This window comes from Atheta coriaria, unplaced genomic scaffold (assembly GCF_025399875.1).
Source record: "Atheta coriaria isolate IRGN ID8LTWV9N9 unplaced genomic scaffold, Caltech_Dcor_3.1 hic_scaffold_2_pilon, whole genome shotgun sequence".
NCBI lineage: Eukaryota > Metazoa > Arthropoda > Insecta > Coleoptera > Staphylinidae > Dalotia > Dalotia coriaria.
The window spans coordinates 2,331,544-2,350,531 of NW_027045444.1; the positions used below are offsets into that span (position 1 = coordinate 2,331,544).

General features: G+C 32.8%; 3 protein-coding genes across 7 annotated transcripts; 1 reads left to right on the plus strand and 2 right to left on the minus strand.

The window, feature by feature from the left end:
- Window positions 1-2,781: 2,781 nt before the first annotated feature.
- Pis (phosphatidylinositol synthase) lies at window positions 2,782-4,580 on the minus strand. Its single transcript, XM_065316711.1, has 7 exons — window positions 4,443-4,580; window positions 4,237-4,364; window positions 4,094-4,167; window positions 3,895-4,015; window positions 3,657-3,824; window positions 3,430-3,596; window positions 2,782-3,372 (listed from the first exon to the last, which is right to left on the minus strand). The coding sequence occupies exons 3-7, from the start codon at window positions 4,149-4,151 to the stop codon at window positions 3,218-3,220; spliced, it is 669 nt and encodes a 222-aa protein (XP_065172783.1). The 5' UTR covers window positions 4,152-4,167; window positions 4,237-4,364; window positions 4,443-4,580; the 3' UTR covers window positions 2,782-3,217.
- An 828-nt stretch (window positions 4,581-5,408) lies between these two features.
- Kif3C (Kinesin family member 3C) lies at window positions 5,409-12,489 on the plus strand. 5 transcript variants are annotated; one of them, XM_065316427.1, is made up of 8 exons: window positions 5,409-5,725; window positions 8,982-9,089; window positions 9,145-9,294; window positions 9,351-10,987; window positions 11,054-11,154; window positions 11,210-11,277; window positions 11,732-11,855; window positions 11,991-12,489. In XM_065316427.1, the coding sequence occupies exons 2-8, from the start codon at window positions 9,018-9,020 to the stop codon at window positions 12,257-12,259; spliced, it is 2,421 nt and encodes an 806-aa protein (XP_065172499.1). In that variant the 5' UTR covers window positions 5,409-5,725; window positions 8,982-9,017; the 3' UTR covers window positions 12,260-12,489. The 5 variants fall into 5 exon arrangements, with proteins under 5 accessions (XP_065172499.1, XP_065172485.1, XP_065172501.1 ...); XM_065316413.1 differs by lacking the exon at window positions 11,210-11,277 and adding an exon at window positions 11,514-11,632 and having other exon boundaries at window positions 5,410-5,725; window positions 12,003-12,489; XM_065316429.1 differs by having other exon boundaries at window positions 5,411-5,725; window positions 12,018-12,489.
- Window positions 12,490-13,632, minus strand: LOC135803293 (uncharacterized). Its single transcript, XM_065316887.1, has one exon. It carries the CDS (start codon window positions 13,630-13,632, stop codon window positions 12,490-12,492), a length of 1,143 nt encoding a protein of 380 aa, XP_065172959.1.
- Window positions 13,633-18,988: the final 5,356 nt, after the last annotated feature.

The following is an 18,988-nucleotide window of genomic DNA, read 5'->3' on the forward strand; positions in this document are numbered from 1 at the left end:
TTTTTAAAGGGTAGTAAATTTAACCCCAATTTACACCCATTAATTAAGGGTTCCAATAAATTTTGAATAAGCAGTTTTATCGAAAATTTAATATATCATTTAATGCTGTTTCAAATATGTTGATATCTTTATTAATTTAGGGTTAAGAAATAAAAGATCACAAAGAAACATGAAAAATTTTAAAATTTAGACGTCAAAATTTGTGTTTTTTTTTCAGCGACTATTGTTTAAACTAATAAAGATAATTAATATATTTTTTTACAATTATTTGAATATTTAAAGACTTAATAAATTACCGTATATTTTAGCCCCAAATATTACAAGGATTCCTTTTTAAGGGGTAGTAAATTCAACCCCAATTTTCACCCTTTAGTTAAGGGTTCAAAAAAATTTCTGATTATTGCTTTTATAGTAAATTTAATATACTATTTATTACTGTTTAAAATATGTTGATATCTTTATTAGTTTAGTGTTAAGAAATAACAGAAGACCAGAAAATTCGAAAAATTGACACATTAACATTTGTTTATTTATTTTTATTGAGTATCGTTTAAACTAATGAAGATAATTAACATATTTTCAACTGATATTTGAATATTTAAATACTTTAGAAATTGCCGTATATTTCAGCCCAAAATTTACAAAAGATTCGTTTTTAAGGGGTAGTAAATTTAACCCCAATTTTTACCTTTTAGTTAAAGGTTCAAATAATTTTCTAATAGATGTTTCTAGTGGAAATTTAGTATACTATTAATTACTGTCAAAAATATTTAAATATCTTTTATAAATTCATTAAAAATTGGTCAAAAATATGTTAAAATGGTTCGAAAGTTCGACAAAATATTGCAGTCAACTCGTACATCCTCCTATGCTGAATTTTTATTATAATATTAGCCATTTCTACCCAGTGCAAATCAACCCTTACACTGTCAATAAACATCCTGCAAGGTGTACATTTACAGTGCATATCATTTCAGTTTAAACGTGTGTGCAATTTATTAAAATCGATCAAAACACGCCGAAACATTTCAGCCTTCTCGTACATTCTGCTCTCCTAATATTAAAAATCAATTTCTCGATTTATTTCGCTACGAAAATTATTAAATTGCGACTCAAACTGATTTGGAAGAGGTTTCAAGCATATTCAATCTTCGGATCGCAGAATGTGTGAGAAGGTGAAATATTTTCGGCAGGTAAAAGTAGGTGTTAATATTATTATAGGCCGAGGATGTATCCAATAGGATCCTTTCTTTGAGATGAATGAAACATGTGTTTGTTTGTTTATTGGTTGTTCAACGTATACACATTTGTTTCTTTACATTTCTACTTGTTTATCACATTAGAAGCAAAAATTTTGATGACATAATTACCTAAAATGTAAGCATAATTTTGTACATAAATATTCAATAAAAAAATACTAACAGTAAAGGATAAACATCAAAAATATAAAAATTAATTGAAATTAGTATACTAGCGCCCTCTATTCGCAGAAAGACACACTATATAAGGTTTCTGTATTCAAGTAGAAAAAATCGTTTAGCTATAAAACTTCACCACTAGGTGACGCTATAGGTATTAAAACTACAAAATTATGTGAAACATCAACAATTTTTCTCGAAAAATTGAGTATTTTCAGTAACAATTTTATGCCCATTCTAAGCTTTTCAGGGATCAAAAGGATATATCGAATAAAAGGGCAACTCTTCTTCTATGAGAAGCCATAAAATTCAATAAAATTGGCCCAGCGGATCGGGAGATATTAACGTTTTTTCAGAGCGGGTTTTGAAAATTTGCAAACTATGCCAAAGTTTACTGCCATTTTTAGGGCTGTTCCTGACCCTTTGAGGAGTAAAGTTATATATCAGGTAAAAGATCAATTCTTCTTCTACGAAAGGACGTAAAGCACAATAAAATTGGCCCAGCGGATCGGGAGATATTAACGTTTTTTCAGAGCGTGTTTAGAAAATTTGCAAACTATGCCAAAGTTTAATGCCATTTTTAGGGCAGTTTCTGAACCTTTAGGGGGTTAAGTTATAAATTCAGTGAAAGGTCAATTCTTCTTCTATAAAAGGGCCTAAACCACAATAAAATTGTCCCAGCGGATCGGAAGATATTAAGGTTTTTTCGGAGCATGTTTTGAAAATTTGCAAACTATGTCAAAGTTTAATGCTATTTTTGGGGCTGTTCTGAGCCCTTGAAAGGGTTAAGTCATATATCATGCGAAAGGTCAATTCCTCTTCTACAAAAAGATATAAACCACAGTAAAATTGGCAAAGCGGATCGCGAGATATTAACGTTTTTTCTGAGTGTGTTTTGAGAATTTGCTAGTTATGCCATAGTGTAATGTCATTTTTAGGGCTGTTTTGGGCCCTTTGCGGGATTAAATCATATAGCAGATAAAAGAGCATCTTCTATTCTACAAGATGAAATAAATTACGATAAAATTGGCCAAACGTATCGCATGATATGGTATACTTTCTACGTCGTGTTTTGAAAATGTCCAAAATATGTAATTTAAAAATATAATAGCAGTTTTAAGGCTATTCTGAACCCTTTGAGGGGTTGACTTATACATTAAATAAAAGGGCAACTCTATTGCTATAAAAGGACGCAAACCACAATCAAATTGAGCCAGTAAAACGTAAATTATATGCAGTTTTCCACAACGTGTTCTAAACATTTACAAAACTTCCAAGAGTTCAATATTAGGGATTGTTTCAGCCCTCTAAAGATCTAACTACTACACCAACTAGACAATATAGTCAAAGTAAATTACAAATATTCAATTTACAATAATATTTATATATTTTGACACATATTTACACAGTACATATGGATTAGGTACATTTTTCATCATTAATTTGTTAAAACATAATATGTAACATCATATAACACAGAGGAACCAGGAAACTAAATTTAAAGCACACAAACTATCATAAATTCATAAAAACATGGAATTGACAGATTTGGATACATGCAACACGCACATTACATGTTTTTCTTAGACATACCTAACATTCTGACTAATTTTCTATCAAACATCAACATATCTTCACATAATACCCAGGCTGTTAATAAATAACAATGAAATATTGGTAAATACAATCATAATGCCATTGAATTCCTCATTAACTTCACCTTATCTCTCAATTAACTACCCTTTTCTGTCCCTGCTTCTATAATATCTTGACTTTTTTATAGGAAATTAGTAATGCAATTACTTCACCTTCTCAGCGATAGCTTTACGTTCATTCACATCTATTATGGAAAGGTTCTTGCAAGCCACAATGCAATGAAGCACTGAGATGGCACTCTTCACAATAGCAACTGGTGCACTGAAGTAAACCAACACTTTGAAAAGTGAACATCCAGCTAAAAAGGCAACAAAACATCTGTATTCATTTGAATCCATAAAATTCATCAACTTACCAATTAATGGTCCAGGAGTAAAGTGCAGAACATACAAAGCTGCATAGAACAACTCATTACCAGCACACATGCAGAACAAAACAGTTCTATTTGTATAATACAGATGCATAATGGGGTTCTCAGACATATCAATGAATTTATGACTTGTTTTTCCTTGTAGCAGTGTCCTAAAACAACAAAATAGTGTTAAAACATTGCATTTTGAATAAAAACCCGGAATAACTTACGTATGAAGATAGATCCAATGACAAGCAATGTCAATAGACATGCTTATCAAGAAGAAGAACATGTAATCAGGATAGAAATATCCCAAAACAGCACATAAACACATTGTGCCACATCGGTCAGTGAGTTGGTCCAAGATTGCACCAAATTTGGTACTTTGGTTGAAGTATCTACAAAGAAAAATCAATCAGACTCTTGTATAACTATTATAATTAATAAATATGATGATAAAACACTTACCTTGCAGCATGTCCATCGAATGCATCCAATAAAGCAGAAGTAACATAACATGTTATAGCAATAACATGATTTGTTGGCATAAAATAGAAGGAAATCACTGCCAGAATGATTCTGGCATACCCTACAATCAACCAAACATTAATATTGTCACACCTATTAATTTAGAAGTGAATTATTCATAGCAAAAGTAAATATTTACCTATGATGTTGGGCACGAACACAAAGATGTTTTCACCGCTTTCAGTTGGTGTAGTCATGTTGCAGCCGGTCTTACTGATATGAGACAATGTCCCCAACAAGTATTTTAATTAAATTAAGCTATTAGAGAGCGATTTTACGTACTTCTACGCTAAGAATTGCCTTATCTGCCGAGTCCGGAGATTATTGATCGCGGTGTGCCTGAACGTCACGTCCTAACCTATGCATCGTCTGTTTATACAATAAGCTGGCAGAGGCGTATTAATTACGACCTGAAACACAAAACAACATAGCATAATTAACATTTATAGAACGTTTTTTCAAACTAATTACTAAAATATTAAACCCACACGTAAAATTTGCAATTTTAATTCACCCGTTACGCAGAAACTAGATCAGTGTGGCTTGGTTTACTTAGACTGACGTTTTTGTTATGTTTTTAGGTAACGTTTAACACTCAATTCATCAAATGGCGATGATAATTAGTTTTAAAATTTGTAATTGAATCTAATTAAACTATGAAATGTTTTGACACTTTTTTAAATAAAGCTGTTAAAGCTTCCTTGACTGTGATTGGTTGGAGCTTTCAACGTCATCTAGCTTTGGCTTCCGGTCAATTTTCATGATGGCCGACATACATTGATTCTTATGGACCGTTGCTAAGGGGTTTTCCATAGCAACCAAAGCTTTCAGGTGCTTCCGTTTGCAAATGGCGTCACGAATGGCGCCAAATTTGAATTGGCGGCTAATTTAAATAATTATGTTTAATACTTATTAATTAATGCTTACACCCGTGATTTTGCATCTGCATTATTGAATGGAGTATCAAATTAAAGCCTATTAAGAATTAAATACGATATTGCGCCGAATGCAATTTAATATTACTCAAGCGGAGTATAATTACTAAAATAAACAAAATATCGTTGCACAAATGATGTATTCATTCCAAAAAAATAAGTTTTAAGCTTATTATGCTGAAGTTATGATGAGGAATACTTAGAAATGAATATAAGCAAGTCAAATAATGCATAAATTAAAGATTTTCTTAGTTTGCGATCGTGATATCACTGATGATGTCACGAAACTCTAGAATTTCGAAGAAAGCTTCAATAAAACAAACATCTCAACATCAAAACGTGGGAAAGAGTCACCCTACACTTGTTTTCTTACATAAATTACGCATGTATGTGCTTACAGACACACCAACACAACAACACGTATGTAAATGTGCTTAATGACGAGCGATTTACGTGACTGACCCTTTCGGCCGTTTCACGGAGCGATTTCGATTGCCGCCACCGAGAACCCAGGGGTGGTAGCGCGGCGTCGGTCAGCGTTCATCAGTCCGGTTCGAAATGCGACGGCGTCGCGACGCTACACTGTTTACCACACGCTCGTACCTGAACTCCTAAGTAAATGAACCCTCAGTGCTTGTTTGCAACAATAAACAAACTACTACACAACGAATTTAGAGAAACATAATAAATCAATGTGAAACTATTTGAATTTCTACGAAACTATTAGTTGAAACAGTTTAAAATGTGGACAATACATTGTGATCTAATGGAAAAATCAATCGAACGGTAATTAGAACTACCAGAGCGTCAATTAACGCGACGAATGATAAAATTATGTAAGTTTATGTAAATTTGTTTAATTTGATAGTTAATTATGTTATTATTCATTTTTATCATAATATTACTGTGGTATTATGAACCCAAACAAGAAGATAAAACTTTATTTTTAAAACGTTCTTAATTAGGACAACAAGCTTTTAAATTAAGTTTATGTAGGCAGAAAGAAAAGTAAATTTGCTGAACGTGCGCGTTTCGCACAAACAAACAGCTTGTTGTCATGACAACAACATGTAAAAACCATTCAAACATTCAACATGATACTTAAAGTTAAAATTAATTCATTCAACTTTAACAAGAAATAACTCGTAAACTATACTAGATATTTAAACAAACCAAAAAGCAAAATAACAACAATTTATTTCAGTATCTCATGTGTAATTTTTGTTTATATATGGTACAGATTCTGTTTGTTATAAACAAATAACTAGAAAAACAAACTTCTGCTTTTAATTATTTAATATTTATGAATATTGATTAATCAACACGAGTTATGACTCTGTATCAATCAAATAATACGTGTACCAATGCACACAAGGACGTGCACACGTTGCAGGGCGTGTTGAAAGGACGTTAAGGACATAAGGACAAATGCCATGTTCTTTACAAGCGCTACAAATGCGAGAAATTGTAGAAATGAGACAAACGCATACACAATGCGCAGTAATTATCGGGTTGAATACTTATTTTTAAGAAAGGCACTCAACCTTGAACTATAATTACTAGTTGCGTCCATCATGCTTTTCAATGACAGTCCATTCAATTATTGATAAAGTATGTGAGGTGCATTTGAATGCAATTTTGTTAACAAGTTGGAAAAATACTGAAATTTAAATGTTTAGGCAATTATTAATATTCATTATTAGTGCTATCGAAGGTTGCGATTAACGATTATGTGAGTTTTTGTGAGTTTCAATGTCAGACTTATCAATATCGAGGACAAACAAGGACGATTTGTTCTCTAATCGCTGGTTTGATAAATTTCATGTTATTGTATTAACTTTACAATGATCTAAAATTTATGGTTTTATTTTTAACCTGTTAACACTTCAAATATTTTAATAAATTAATATTTTAAAGGTTTTAAATATTAAAAATTCACACTTGAGGTTATGTCAACTACAAATGTCAATTAAATCTATTTTCAGCGCGTTCCAGCGGTACTAAAACAAAACCAATATTAACATTTATTAATAGAATGCATAAACATTTAAATATTTAATTATTCCATAAATACTTGCATTGATTTTAGCCGTAAAACACGATCAAAGAAAACAAAAACACAAAATATGACGTAAAATACTCCAAGAAAGTTTCATTTACCGTTATTAATAGAATTTGTTGTTGTTTTCATTATTTTATTTAAACATATATAATTAATATCGATTTCTTGATGATTGGTGATGATTACCACCAAAATTGTTGAACCCATCCAACGAGTTGAATTGTTTTCATGCGTGTTTAGAGTCCGAAGAATGTGTGCGTTGGTGTAACGCGTTTGTTTATCAAGATAATGCTCGGCCATGTCATGCGAAAGCGAATGCTCGCTGTGCATGAAAAAGTCAAAGGTGACACGATTAAATTTTTATTCGCCATGTCAACCGCGATGCGACAACACACATTCATTATTTAATGCAATAGACTCAATAAATGTGACAACTGTATCAAACTATTTTCTTTGACATTTTTGGGATTATTTCAAGTACTGATGAGGGTAGAATAATGAATTATACCATTTTAGAAAGCTAATTAAATTGTCTAAATGGCGTAGTAAGTTTCAAGTTAATAATATACAGGGGGTTTAAATTATTTGCAAAGAAACTTAGTAAAAATAAAATTTTTGAATTTTCAAAATTTTGATTGTTTTTAAAGTGTTATAACTAATAAAAAAATAATTCCAGAGCAGTGAATTAAAAATCAATGGAAAGTAAATTTAAAAGAGAATAAATATTGTGGGATTCAATACTATGACTTTATCCATTATCAATTGACAAAGGAAAACGTTCAATAAAACAAATTTACAAAAAAATTTACAAAAAAATATAAAAGTTTATTTATATGCTATTAAATACAAATTTATTTTAAATATAAATCATTCATTGTATAAAGAATAGTTCAAGGAATCCAAATCAATTTTCTTTTGTCTAGGTCGTAGTTTTTACGACTTCAGGACAGTTTCAAAGTTGAGACAATTTCACAAACAATCAAATCGATTTCATTTGAAACAAATTATTTAAACAAGTTACAAATTGCCCTATAATTTTATATTATTAGAACAAATTGTTATGCTGATTATAGAGCAATGCAATTATTAGCAAATTAATGATAAAACGTGGAAAAAACATTTTTGCAACCGTATAAACGTATGTATTTAGGTCAGTATGTCGTAAACTCGTCCTGCCTCGTCCTGGCGAGTGATTACCATCGTGCAAAGCTTTACAACTTGACCACTCAGGGCAAGGCAACCCTCTACGACTTTTACTGCATCATTACAAGGCTGAGTGCGTTTGGTATAAATCTTTTCAAACAAAGAATAAACCTAACGAGGTCAAAATCCAGTTAATATCAAATAATTCAACCAAAAAAACGTCATAATTAGTGAAATAATTACTTACGTAATAAATTTATCATAAATATATTGGCTTATTGACGTTTTAAGTGTTTCGCTTGTCGATATTTACATATTTATCTGTTTTCGTGTTACTCGCTTTTCTTTTCTGTCACCGTCCATCACTTTCCGTTCCAGCGACGCTCCCACGCATGAAAACCGAACGTTATGCGTCGTTGGTTATTCATATCATTACACATTACACATTAATCGATAATAATGACCCGGCGAGGCGGCGGCGGTGGCCGTTTTCCGATTCGATTCATTTTCATGCATTCATGACACGCTTTCTGCTCGCGCAGGACGAAAACAAATGCAGGCGGCCATTAACGACACTCGTTAGTGATTCGTCATACAATACTGCAAAACAAATTATAACTTTAAATCTGAATATCGCAAGCGTATGAAAAGTGTATTGAATTTCCTTGAACCTTTTGGTCCACACACAAAAATATTCTGACGTTTGCATGCGACGCGAGTTATTATTAAGTCCTGCCTCGAGCTCGATTATTATAAATCTAAATAATTGATTGCGCAGTGAGCGAGCGTCGACCATTGTTGTGGCGAGTTTCATGGAAATATTTCAAAAGGTTTTCTATTGTGAAGGCGCCGGGCATTATTTTATTACTAAATAATTCTGTTTACAGATTTCAGATAAAAATCTTCTAAAACAATAAAACAAAATGGCGGAAAACGTCAAGGTCATCGTAAGGTGTCGACCTATGAACGCAAAAGAGAAAGAATTACAGAGCAAAGTAAGTTTTTTAGAATTTTATGAAAAATTTTATTAAAAAATGGATTAATTTTTAGCCTGTGGTAAAAATGAAAGATTGTATGGTGGAAATTTTTGATCCTGCTGAAGGACCTGCATTTCCCAAGCAATTTACATTTGATTCCGTGTATGATGTTGACAGCCAAACAGAAAATATTTACAACGACATCTGTTATCCTTTAGTTGAGGTAAAAAATAAAAAAAAATAATTTTTCACTAATTTACATTAAAAATATGTGTTTAGAGTGTTTTAGAAGGATATAATTCAACGATATTCGTCTATGGACAAACAGGATGTGGAAAATCCTACTCAATGGAAGGCAATAAAACCTCAAACCCACCAGAAAAAGGAATAATCAGTCGAACATTCGAGCATATCTTCGAAGCAATCAGCGTGGCGACTGAAACAAAATATTTAGCAATAGTAAGCTATCTAGAAATCTACAACGAACAAATACGTGATCTTTTGACATTCGACGGGTCCAAAACAGCCGCAAATAGCAATAATCTACCATTAAAAGATACCCAAAACGAAGGACTAACAGTTGCAGGACTCACAACGCATCAAGTTCACAATATGCAAGAATGTGAAGAATTATTACAAATCGGCGCTAAGAACAGAATGATTGGAGCAACACTAATGAATCAAAACAGTTCAAGGTCACACAGTATATTTACAATAAGCATTGAGCAAATAAACAACTGTAATGACACTGAAACAATCCGCAGAGGAAAATTAAATTTGGTTGATTTAGCTGGTTCTGAACGACAAGCTAAAACAGGAGCTACTGGTGAGAGGTTAAAAGAAGCTACAAAAATTAACTTGTCGTTAAGTGCGTTAGGAAATGTCATATCTGCATTAGTCGATGGCAAAGCTAAACATATCCCCTACAGAGATTCAAAACTTACAAGACTATTACAGGATTCTTTAGGTGGTAATACAAGGACTTTGATGATTGCGTGTATAAGTCCTGCAAGTAGAAATTATGTAGAAACATTATCAACGTTGAGATATGCAAACAGAGCGAAAAATATTTCAAATAAACCAAAAGTTAATGAAGATCCTAAAGATGCAATACTCAGACAGTATCAAGAAGAAATAGAAAGGCTTAAAGACATGCTTAATAAATCAGTCAGGTTATCAACACCATTGAAAATTGAAGATGTCGATGAGGAGTCGACTATTATCAGTGATAACAAAAAAATAAACATGAATCATTTAAATATTCATAACAATAATAACACACAAGATGATTTAGATCAAAAACGTGATTTTTTAATTCAACAATACGAATCTGAGATGGAAAAACTCAAGAATCTTCATCAGGATGAAAAAGCTCAGAAGGAAAATATCATGAAGCAAATAGAAACCATTCGGGAGGAATACAATCAAAGTATAGAGAAATTAAATGATGAGATAAAAAGTCAACAGGAGATAAACGCGTCGAATAAACCGGAAACTGTGAATAAGGAAGAAATCCTTCAAAGGATTGAATTGTTGAAGGCGAATATGATTGGTGGTGAACGTGCCAATGATAAAGAATTATCAGAAAGAAGAAGGAAGAAGAAAATCGCATCAGAGAGGAGACTTAGTGCTATTGCGCATGTCCTTGCCAAAATGGATCTCAATGAAGACCGGGAGATCCTTCAGAACCAATACAAGGATATTGCTCAAGAGTTGAATTTAAAAACTGATGCGTTGAGGCGTTTTCGGCACCGGGTGAAAAGTTTAGAGAAAGAGATTCAGGACATTCAAGGGGAATTTGAGACTGAACGCCAGGACTATTTGGAAACCATCAGGAAACAGGACATGAGTGTTAAGCTAATGACACAGATTTCTGATAAAATGAGTGGGAGTATGAAGAAAGAGTGTAATTATAGGTAAATTTTTTTTCTTAAAAAATTTTTACAAAAAAAAATTTAATTTTTGATTTTTTTTGTTTTCAGAGATTTGGAGTCTATCAAGGAGCAAGCTGTATGGTCAGATGATTCCCAAAAATATAGACTACCCGAATTAATCTTCAAAAGGACAAAATTTCCACCTGCAGGTAAAAAAATGATTTTTTTTGAAAAAAATTCAAAAAAATTTGCAATAATTTAAAGGTAAAGGTAAAACAGCACCGGGTCGACTTGATAGCACATCCGATAAGGAAGAAAATCGTTTAGAAAAGGTGAAAATATCAAAAATCAAATAAAAACTTCGCCAATTTTCGCAGTGTTAGAATCCGTGTTGTAATTTTGTTTTTTCTCATACTCTTCAATGCTCTTTTAGGCGTGTTTGGTAGACACAAGTCACTTTGCCAAAAAAAGTTGCGTGACTCACACAAAAATTTGTTGTTTTTTGCTTTTTGTTGCATGTTTGCGATGTGTTGAAATCGCTGAATCACACAAAACCACGGACTATTAGGAAATCAACGAGTTTCTTCATCGAATTCCGAAAACAGCAGCGCCCCCACATCACCACCAGACTATTCACTAACAAACGGAAGTGGAAACGGAAATGGATACATCAACGGACATGGCGAGGTATGAGCACATGTTTGGTTAAGTTTTGTTGCTTTTGTTGCTTAATAATCACTTATTTGAACAAAAATGAAATTTTTACTAATTTGAGGTTATTTTTAGCGTTTTGAGAAAATGGACGACGACATAGTCGGAAGTTACTTCAAACCTAAACGTGCAACGCAGTTGTTGAATCAATCCGTGCGTCAAACCATGAATACGAATCAAATATTCAATACTTGGAGAGGTAAATTATTAAAAATCAATTTTACGCACAATATTTTAATGTTTTTTTGGTGTAAAATTTTAGTTTTTGTTGTGTTTTTGTGTTGTCGTTTAGTTTCGAAACAAAATTTAAACAAATCACTTAATTCTCTGACAGGAAAATTGTTAGAAGTACCGGTTACAGATTTTGCCACCACGCGGCGCCACCAGCAACCATCCGGCCAATCAGCGTACCACAATGGTCATAATCATAACCTCAACGGACCAAATCTGACTAGTACTCAAAACGGAAATGATCATTCGCCATGGCATCGTTCTCCAAGGAAACAATCAACAACAAACGGTCATTTTCTTTCTGATTCTAACCTAAGAAGACCTTTGAGGTTAGAAGCACTACCAACCATAGAAAAAGGCAGACATTCATAGTTATAAAAAAATTTGTATAAAATTGTTAAAAGTATACAGAGTGTTATTTTAACCTGAAAAAGTTTATTGTAAATTTGCAGAGTTTATCATAGATAAAAACCCATAGAATAAAGTAGAATATTTATTATTGTTATCATATTGTGTGATATTATGATTAATTTATGTTTTGAATATCCTGTAATTTTTATATATTCAAAGAAGAGAAATATATTTGTTGTTGAAAGTAAAAATTAAGATAATTTTATATCCCTGACGCTTTTTTGAATATTTCGGAGTAAATCATGTTTGAATCTAAGTATGCCATCATCCTTGACATAATCCTCTATTAGAGCATGACATTTATCTCCTAGTAACACAGGACAACTTCGATAATGCGCCAACTTGGCGATGTCTTCATGGATTTTCACCTCGGTGCACTTGCCATGTGCACACTCAATTGGAAAATGATTATGCACTGTTACAACATCACTTGCGTTATGAAATCCTTTAATAAAAAGTGACGGTTGTGTTATATTCTTTGTCCTGTGTAATGTCCTTAACATATGTAGTTTTGAATCAGTTTCAGGGTTGTCCAAAGCGTTGTTTTTTAATGTTTCATCGAAGAAGTAAGCATTTGGGACTGAGAATGTACTTGCGATTATATCAGGATTTAAATTTTGCATTTTGGCGATGAGGTCCTTCCATGTTCCTATGTTAGGCATGATTATTTCGTCGACATCTAGGAGGATTACGTATTTGTAATCTTCACGGTGTTTATAGAAACAATCATTGTATGGGATTAATTCATGACGTTTTTTTTGTGGGCGGTTTTTGGATGATGGTAATGAAGGTCCTGGAATTGATAAACCTTCGGTTATTATCCATCCGACTTGTTTGTAGTGTCCTAAAACTTTAGCGACGTTTTCATGCACGTTTAAAATGTAAAAATGGATTTTATCAGCGCCTAAAAGTCTGATCAATTCAATCCATTCTATTAATTTATAGGAAATGTCTTCAGGATAATCTAATCCTTTAACACAAACCATAAAATCTTTTGTTTTAGTCTCAGAAAAATTTTCTAAGTCATTTTGTTCATTTTGATCATTTTTTTCATTTTCTTCTAAAATTTTCACAGGGTGATTCACTTTTAGAAGATTACTAGTCCTCTGACACCTTTCCCCAATTAGAGAAACAGCTTTCGGGAAATGTCCTTGTTTATTCATCATCCAATTTGCTGGTAAAGTACAACTAAACAAATATGGATTAAGCAAATGTGGTTTCCACTTCCAGTCTTTGTTCCAGATGTATTTATGTGATGCTTTTATGACTTTCGGTTCAATTCCTTTGGAAAACCAAATATTACAATACAGATCCAAAGGTTTTCCTTGTGTCATTCCCAGTATTTTGACATCAGGACCTCTTGAATCAAAATACGCTCCAAAAAGATAAAAATCTTTTTTTTGTAAAATCTCCTGTTGTTCTTTAGGTAGATATAAATTTTCTAATCCTTCTAATGATTGTAAATTTAAACCATTTATAGATTGTATCTGTGATGTGTTCAAGGATAATACTTGCCAGTAAATCTGATTAGTTTTGATCTCTTCGATGCTCGGAAACTACATTGATTATTTGGCTTCCAGCGTAAATATTCTTTGTTAAAAATAACATCTGGGAGATTATCCATTTCTTCTATAGCTTTCGGATGTTCCAGGTTAAAATTTTCTATTAATCCTTCGAGTTTTTCTTTTAGATCCTTAGAATTTTCATTTTTTAAATATTTTGATAATTCTAACGCGATGAATACGCAACAGAAAATAATTGCTATGTAGATTATACGTTTTAATGTTCTCATTTTTTAATTTTTTGTTTTTATAATATTTTTTGTTGTATTTATGAATAAATATTCTAAATAGAGCGTAACCGCGATGTGAACGTATTTGCCGCGCTAGTTAGTGATTAAAATCATTTGTTTTGCATCGTTTCGTGCGATTTTCCATGAATCGTAAATTTCCTCGGCCGCGCGCGCTGTTTGCTGAATAAACTAATTTATCTCGGCGCAAATATTTATTATTCATGAGTGAGTGCATGCAAGCGCATGGAGGAATCACGCACCCGGCAAATCAGCTGGGATTTCGGAGGAAAATACGAGAATTGCTAGTATTGCTCTAAAACAATCAAAATCTTTGATCTTTTATTTATTGTTATTTATAATGCCAACAATCGGATTAAAATCTATTTGAAAGTTACTTTATGCATTAGATTAGGTTATATTATTATAGGTTATGTCAAAATACATAACCTTATATAGAAAAAATATTATTTTTTACTTTTTCTTGGATATTTTTAAAGAAATTCAGAAAAAAATGCAAAAAAAAATAAATTTTAGGAAATTGATTGTTTTTTCTGTTAAAATAAAGTTCTTATTATTTTTCTATATGTCCAAAACAACGGTCCAAATATTATTTTGCAGCAAAAGTCATATTTTTGTATAAATTGCGTTAATTTTTACGTTTTTTTTTTTAGTTTTTCATAGCAAAATATAATTTTATCACAATTTTCTGTCAAATAATAATGTCAAGACATTGTAGGTTATGTCACTCAACATAACCTTATTAAAAATGTACTTATCTAGTGTTAAAATAGTTATTTTGCCAATTAAAACTAAAATTTTAAGCTTTGAAGATTTTTCCTTTTTTCTTTGCAAATAATTACCTACTTTGACTGAATCTAAATGTACAAGTAAACTTTACTAAAAGTTGACATCATATAAGTCCTAAAAGGAAAAAAAAACTCAAAGGTAGAGAGAAAATACTTGCGTGTTATAGCTCACATAGCAACAGGCTATAAGTCATAAAGTTTCCTTCGGTTTTCCACAACTTTCTTCTTTCGTTACTTTATACTTACTCTATTCCCTTGAAGTTTTAAAAAATTTTGATTTTCAATTTTTAAAATTTATTCCATAAATTGTCCTATTTCTTCCTTTTTTCTTCTTATTTTTTAATTGGATAAAGTTTTAATTAAAGTTGTTGAAGTAATTTATCACCAAATGCGTAGCCATTGTCCTGCGTAGAAAACAGAAGGATCGTCCGAGGTGCACTCGCCGTCCGACAATAAAACCTTCAAAAGAAATTGATAACAACGGCGCTCGACGTCGACAACAAAGAATCGCCGCGTAGAATAAAAAAAACCGGCGACGGCAGTGTTGGTTCTTGGTGCAAGGACTCTCCGACTACTTCGTGGAAGGCGAAAGGTCGAAAATCGCGGCCGAGCTTGGGCATCCGAGCTTTATGTGTCCCCGGTGTATCGAAGATCCAGCGCCGAACCGAGCCGAGCTTATTATCCTCGACCGGAACTTTAGCCTTTCATCATCTGGATTATAGTGGATTAAAGTTTCGAGTGCGAGCGCCGCTGGAGGAGGAGGCAGGGAGCGCTGGAAAGCTCGAATCTATCGCCGACGGCGCTAGGGGTCGAAAACCATTTATACGAATTCTATAAACTCAGCCGAGCACATCGATATTCCAGTGTTCAACGCGAAACTTTACCGAGAGTTATCCTTTTAATTAATAATCATCGCTTCTTACTATTATTATCAGTGTCCAACCACATGCATACGAACATAACCAAACTTAACCTCATTCTAACATCATTTTCAACTTAACATAACCTAAAAACTTAAATTTAAATATTTTAACACATTAACCACATTTATGCAAACATAACCAAACATAACCTCAATTTTTAGCCTTTATTGTTAGTTACCGTAGTCAACATAACCAAAAAACACACAAATTTATATATTTTGATACATTAACCTCACTCAAGTAAACATAACCACACTTAACCTTAATTTTTAACTGTTTTTGTTTGTTACAGAAATTAACATAACCTAAAAACACTCAAATTTCAATTTTTTGACATATTAACCATACTTAACCAAACTTAACCTCAATTTTGAACGTTTTTTGGTAGTTACAAAAGTCAACATAACCTAAAATACTACAAATTTAAATATTTTGACACATTAACCTTACTCATACAAACATAACCTAACTTAACCTCATTTTTTGCGTCCCAAAATCAACATAACCTAAAAACCCACAAATTTCTTAAAATATGTGTGGATTTTTTCACATTTATGCAAATTAAATTACCGTAAGGTGGTAACAAACTTCCTTCGTGTCTTGGAATGTAAGAAAAGGGGTGGTGTGCGGGTACACGCGGCGAAATGTGCGCAAATCCACCGAAATGCAAATGATATTGTAATCGCCGGCGTCGTTTGCGTCGCGTGTGCGCTGGCAGTTTCTTAGGCTCCTGCTGTTGCGCCCTTCTAATATCTAACAACCCTTGTGTGTGCGGCGCCTCCACCATCACCTTCGCCACACTTTCGAACGAGTTTCACCTCAAAACCTCGACGGGATATTATTTTTCGCACACCTGCACGGAAAATCTACATTAAAACATTTTCCGGCCCTCGGGCGGCTAGAAAACGAATTATAACATCTTTAAAATGATATTTTATACAACAAAACAAAACAAAATAAAAATATGAATAATGTAATAATAATGTAACTTGATATGTTATAATGTCTTTGACATTACGAAGTGTATTGTTTTGAAGAAAATAAAATTGAGAGAAAAAGATTTCCAGAAGATTAGGTTTATTCTAAAAATATATTTCGGGATATTAAATTTTCATATGTCCAAAACAACGGTCCAAATATCATTATGCAATAAAAGTAATATTTTTGCATGTTTTATGTTGGTTTATTTATTTATTTAGTTAAAGTCTATCATAATGTTGATGATCTGTGGAATCCAGTGTGTGTCTACACGTTTTAACGTCTTGAATTCAAATTTCATGTTTCACGTCTCACAATTTCTTCCTACGATATTTTTTGCTTTGCAAAAAGCAAAGTTACAGGTATATATGTGTGTCCTGTATGTTTTCCATTTTCCATTTCACATTTTGCACGATTTCGCACGCGTCGAGGATTTGAAATTTTCGTCCGCCCACGCTGCACCGCTGATAAATTATTAACCATTTAATATTTCTGCGAAAAGCACACGCGATTCCATTTCTTTACATTGGAAATGTAACTTGTATGTACGAATGTCTATTATGTAGTATTTTTGTTAGAAATAAATGTAATTCGTTCTAATTTTAAAGGATTATCCTCGATGTGCGTTATTTTTTTTTCAACTTTTTTTTGGTGAGTTGCTGCGAGCACGACGTGGACGCAGGAGACCGCAAGAGACCGCAAATAATAAATAATAAACGAAGACACGGTGGAGGACCCACTCCACGTCGAGAATGTTTCGAGAATGTTTCGCGTTTTGCGCTGGCTTTGCTCGTGTCTATTGGATGGATATTCTTAATCATTAATGAGCGCAAAAACACGAAATACATCAACGGCAAACATGAAATAAACTAACGTCAACTTGGATAAAATACACTAGTAAATAAATTTACTGAAAACATGAGTATTTTGTGTATTTTTTGCAAAAAATGTTTATATTTCTATGATTTTTTCACTAAAAAACAAAAATTTTACTGAAAAAAGTAAAAAAATTATAAATTTTAAAATAAATAATAAATTAAAGATTAAAAAATAATTTTAGAGTAATAAATAGATAGTTAATAATATTTTCTATGTTTTCTAATAATTTTTATTGATTTTATAACAAATAACAATAAATAAATCAACTTTTTACAAAAAAATTTCAAAATTTTTGACAGATTTTTATTCTTTTGACTTTGCAAGGTCAAAACACCCCGCAGTCAAAAGCTCGAGATATGAAACGCAAGCTGAGAGCTTTATTAATATGTAGAAAGCTCATGTTGAGGTGTATATTGATGTGTGAACTTAGGAAATCTTGCGAGTGTTTTGTTTGTCCCAGTTTCGCACTTGGCAAGCATCCGAAAGGTGCTTACGAATGCAGCCGCTCTTTGAGTGCAGTTCCAAAGCTCCCGAGTGCTCAAATCTTCTCGCGTGTTATGACAGTTCCAAAAGCTCACAGCCCCGCAGCCCTGCAGCGCGCCGGATAGACGAGATTAGGCGATTAGCGATTACACATGTTCACATTACGTCGGGCGGTGCTGCCAGCAGCGGGATCACGTAGATAATAACATCTGCGCGGGCGAGCTTTGACGCTTTTCGGAAACTTGTTATCAGTGACGAAACGTGTCATTACAAGAGTGATTAATAAACAGAATATTTTTTTACTTTACTTTGAATGTATGTAATATGTTATAACTTCAGAAATCAATAAATTTCCAACTAATTTAATATCCTTAGCATTATCACACATTGCCAGCAGTCGGCGTGTAACAGAATGCCTTCGATAATTGCATAAAAGAACATAAATAACGCCGAAGCGAGCGGAAATAAAAATAAATCCTCTAGTCGATAGAAATGAAAGATGTGCGCGGGCGGAAAGCTTTTATTTCTTTTGCTCAGAAAGCAAGGCTTAGAAAATTGTTTTCGACGAAAATTGCAAATTTCAAAACTAAACTCCCAACCAAATGAAAGAGAAATACATCGGTTGGTTATGTCTGCAGCTTCCGAGCTTCCGAGGAGAGTTCTGAAGTCTGAGGCGTGTGGAAATGTCGAAAATAAATAAAATCGACGCCGCGATACGTACGTGACCGAAAGGCAGCAGCATTTCGTACGTGATCATCCACTCGGACGAGTTATTATTGTTCTCGATTCGCGTTCGTCATCGATTCCAAGCTGCTGGCGAAGACGTCGA

Bases quoted from the DNA above. Each gene is read 5' to 3' on its own strand.
- LOC135803293 (XM_065316887.1), bottom strand. From the start codon at position 13,632: ATGACACAAGGAAAACCTTTGGATCTGTATTGTAATATTTGGTTTTCC.
- Kif3C (XM_065316404.1), top strand. From the start codon at position 9,018: ATGGCGGAAAACGTCAAGGTCATCGTAAGGTGTCGACCTATGAACGCA. The intron at 9,090-9,144 runs GTAAGTTTTTTA...ATTAATTTTTAG, and splicing joins AGAAAGAATTACAGAGCAAA to CCTGTGGTAAAAATGAAAGA. The intron at 9,295-9,350 runs GTAAAAAATAAA...ATATGTGTTTAG, and splicing joins TCTGTTATCCTTTAGTTGAG to AGTGTTTTAGAAGGATATAA.
- Pis (XM_065316711.1), bottom strand. From the start codon at position 4,151: ATGACTACACCAACTGAAAGCGGTGAAAACATCTTTGTGTTCGTGCCC. The intron at 3,825-3,894 runs GTAAGTGTTTTA...TTTTCTTTGTAG, and splicing joins TTCGATGGACATGCTGCAAG to ATACTTCAACCAAAGTACCA. The intron at 3,373-3,429 runs GTAAGTTGATGA...TTGCCTTTTTAG, and splicing joins TACTCCTGGACCATTAATTG to CTGGATGTTCACTTTTCAAA.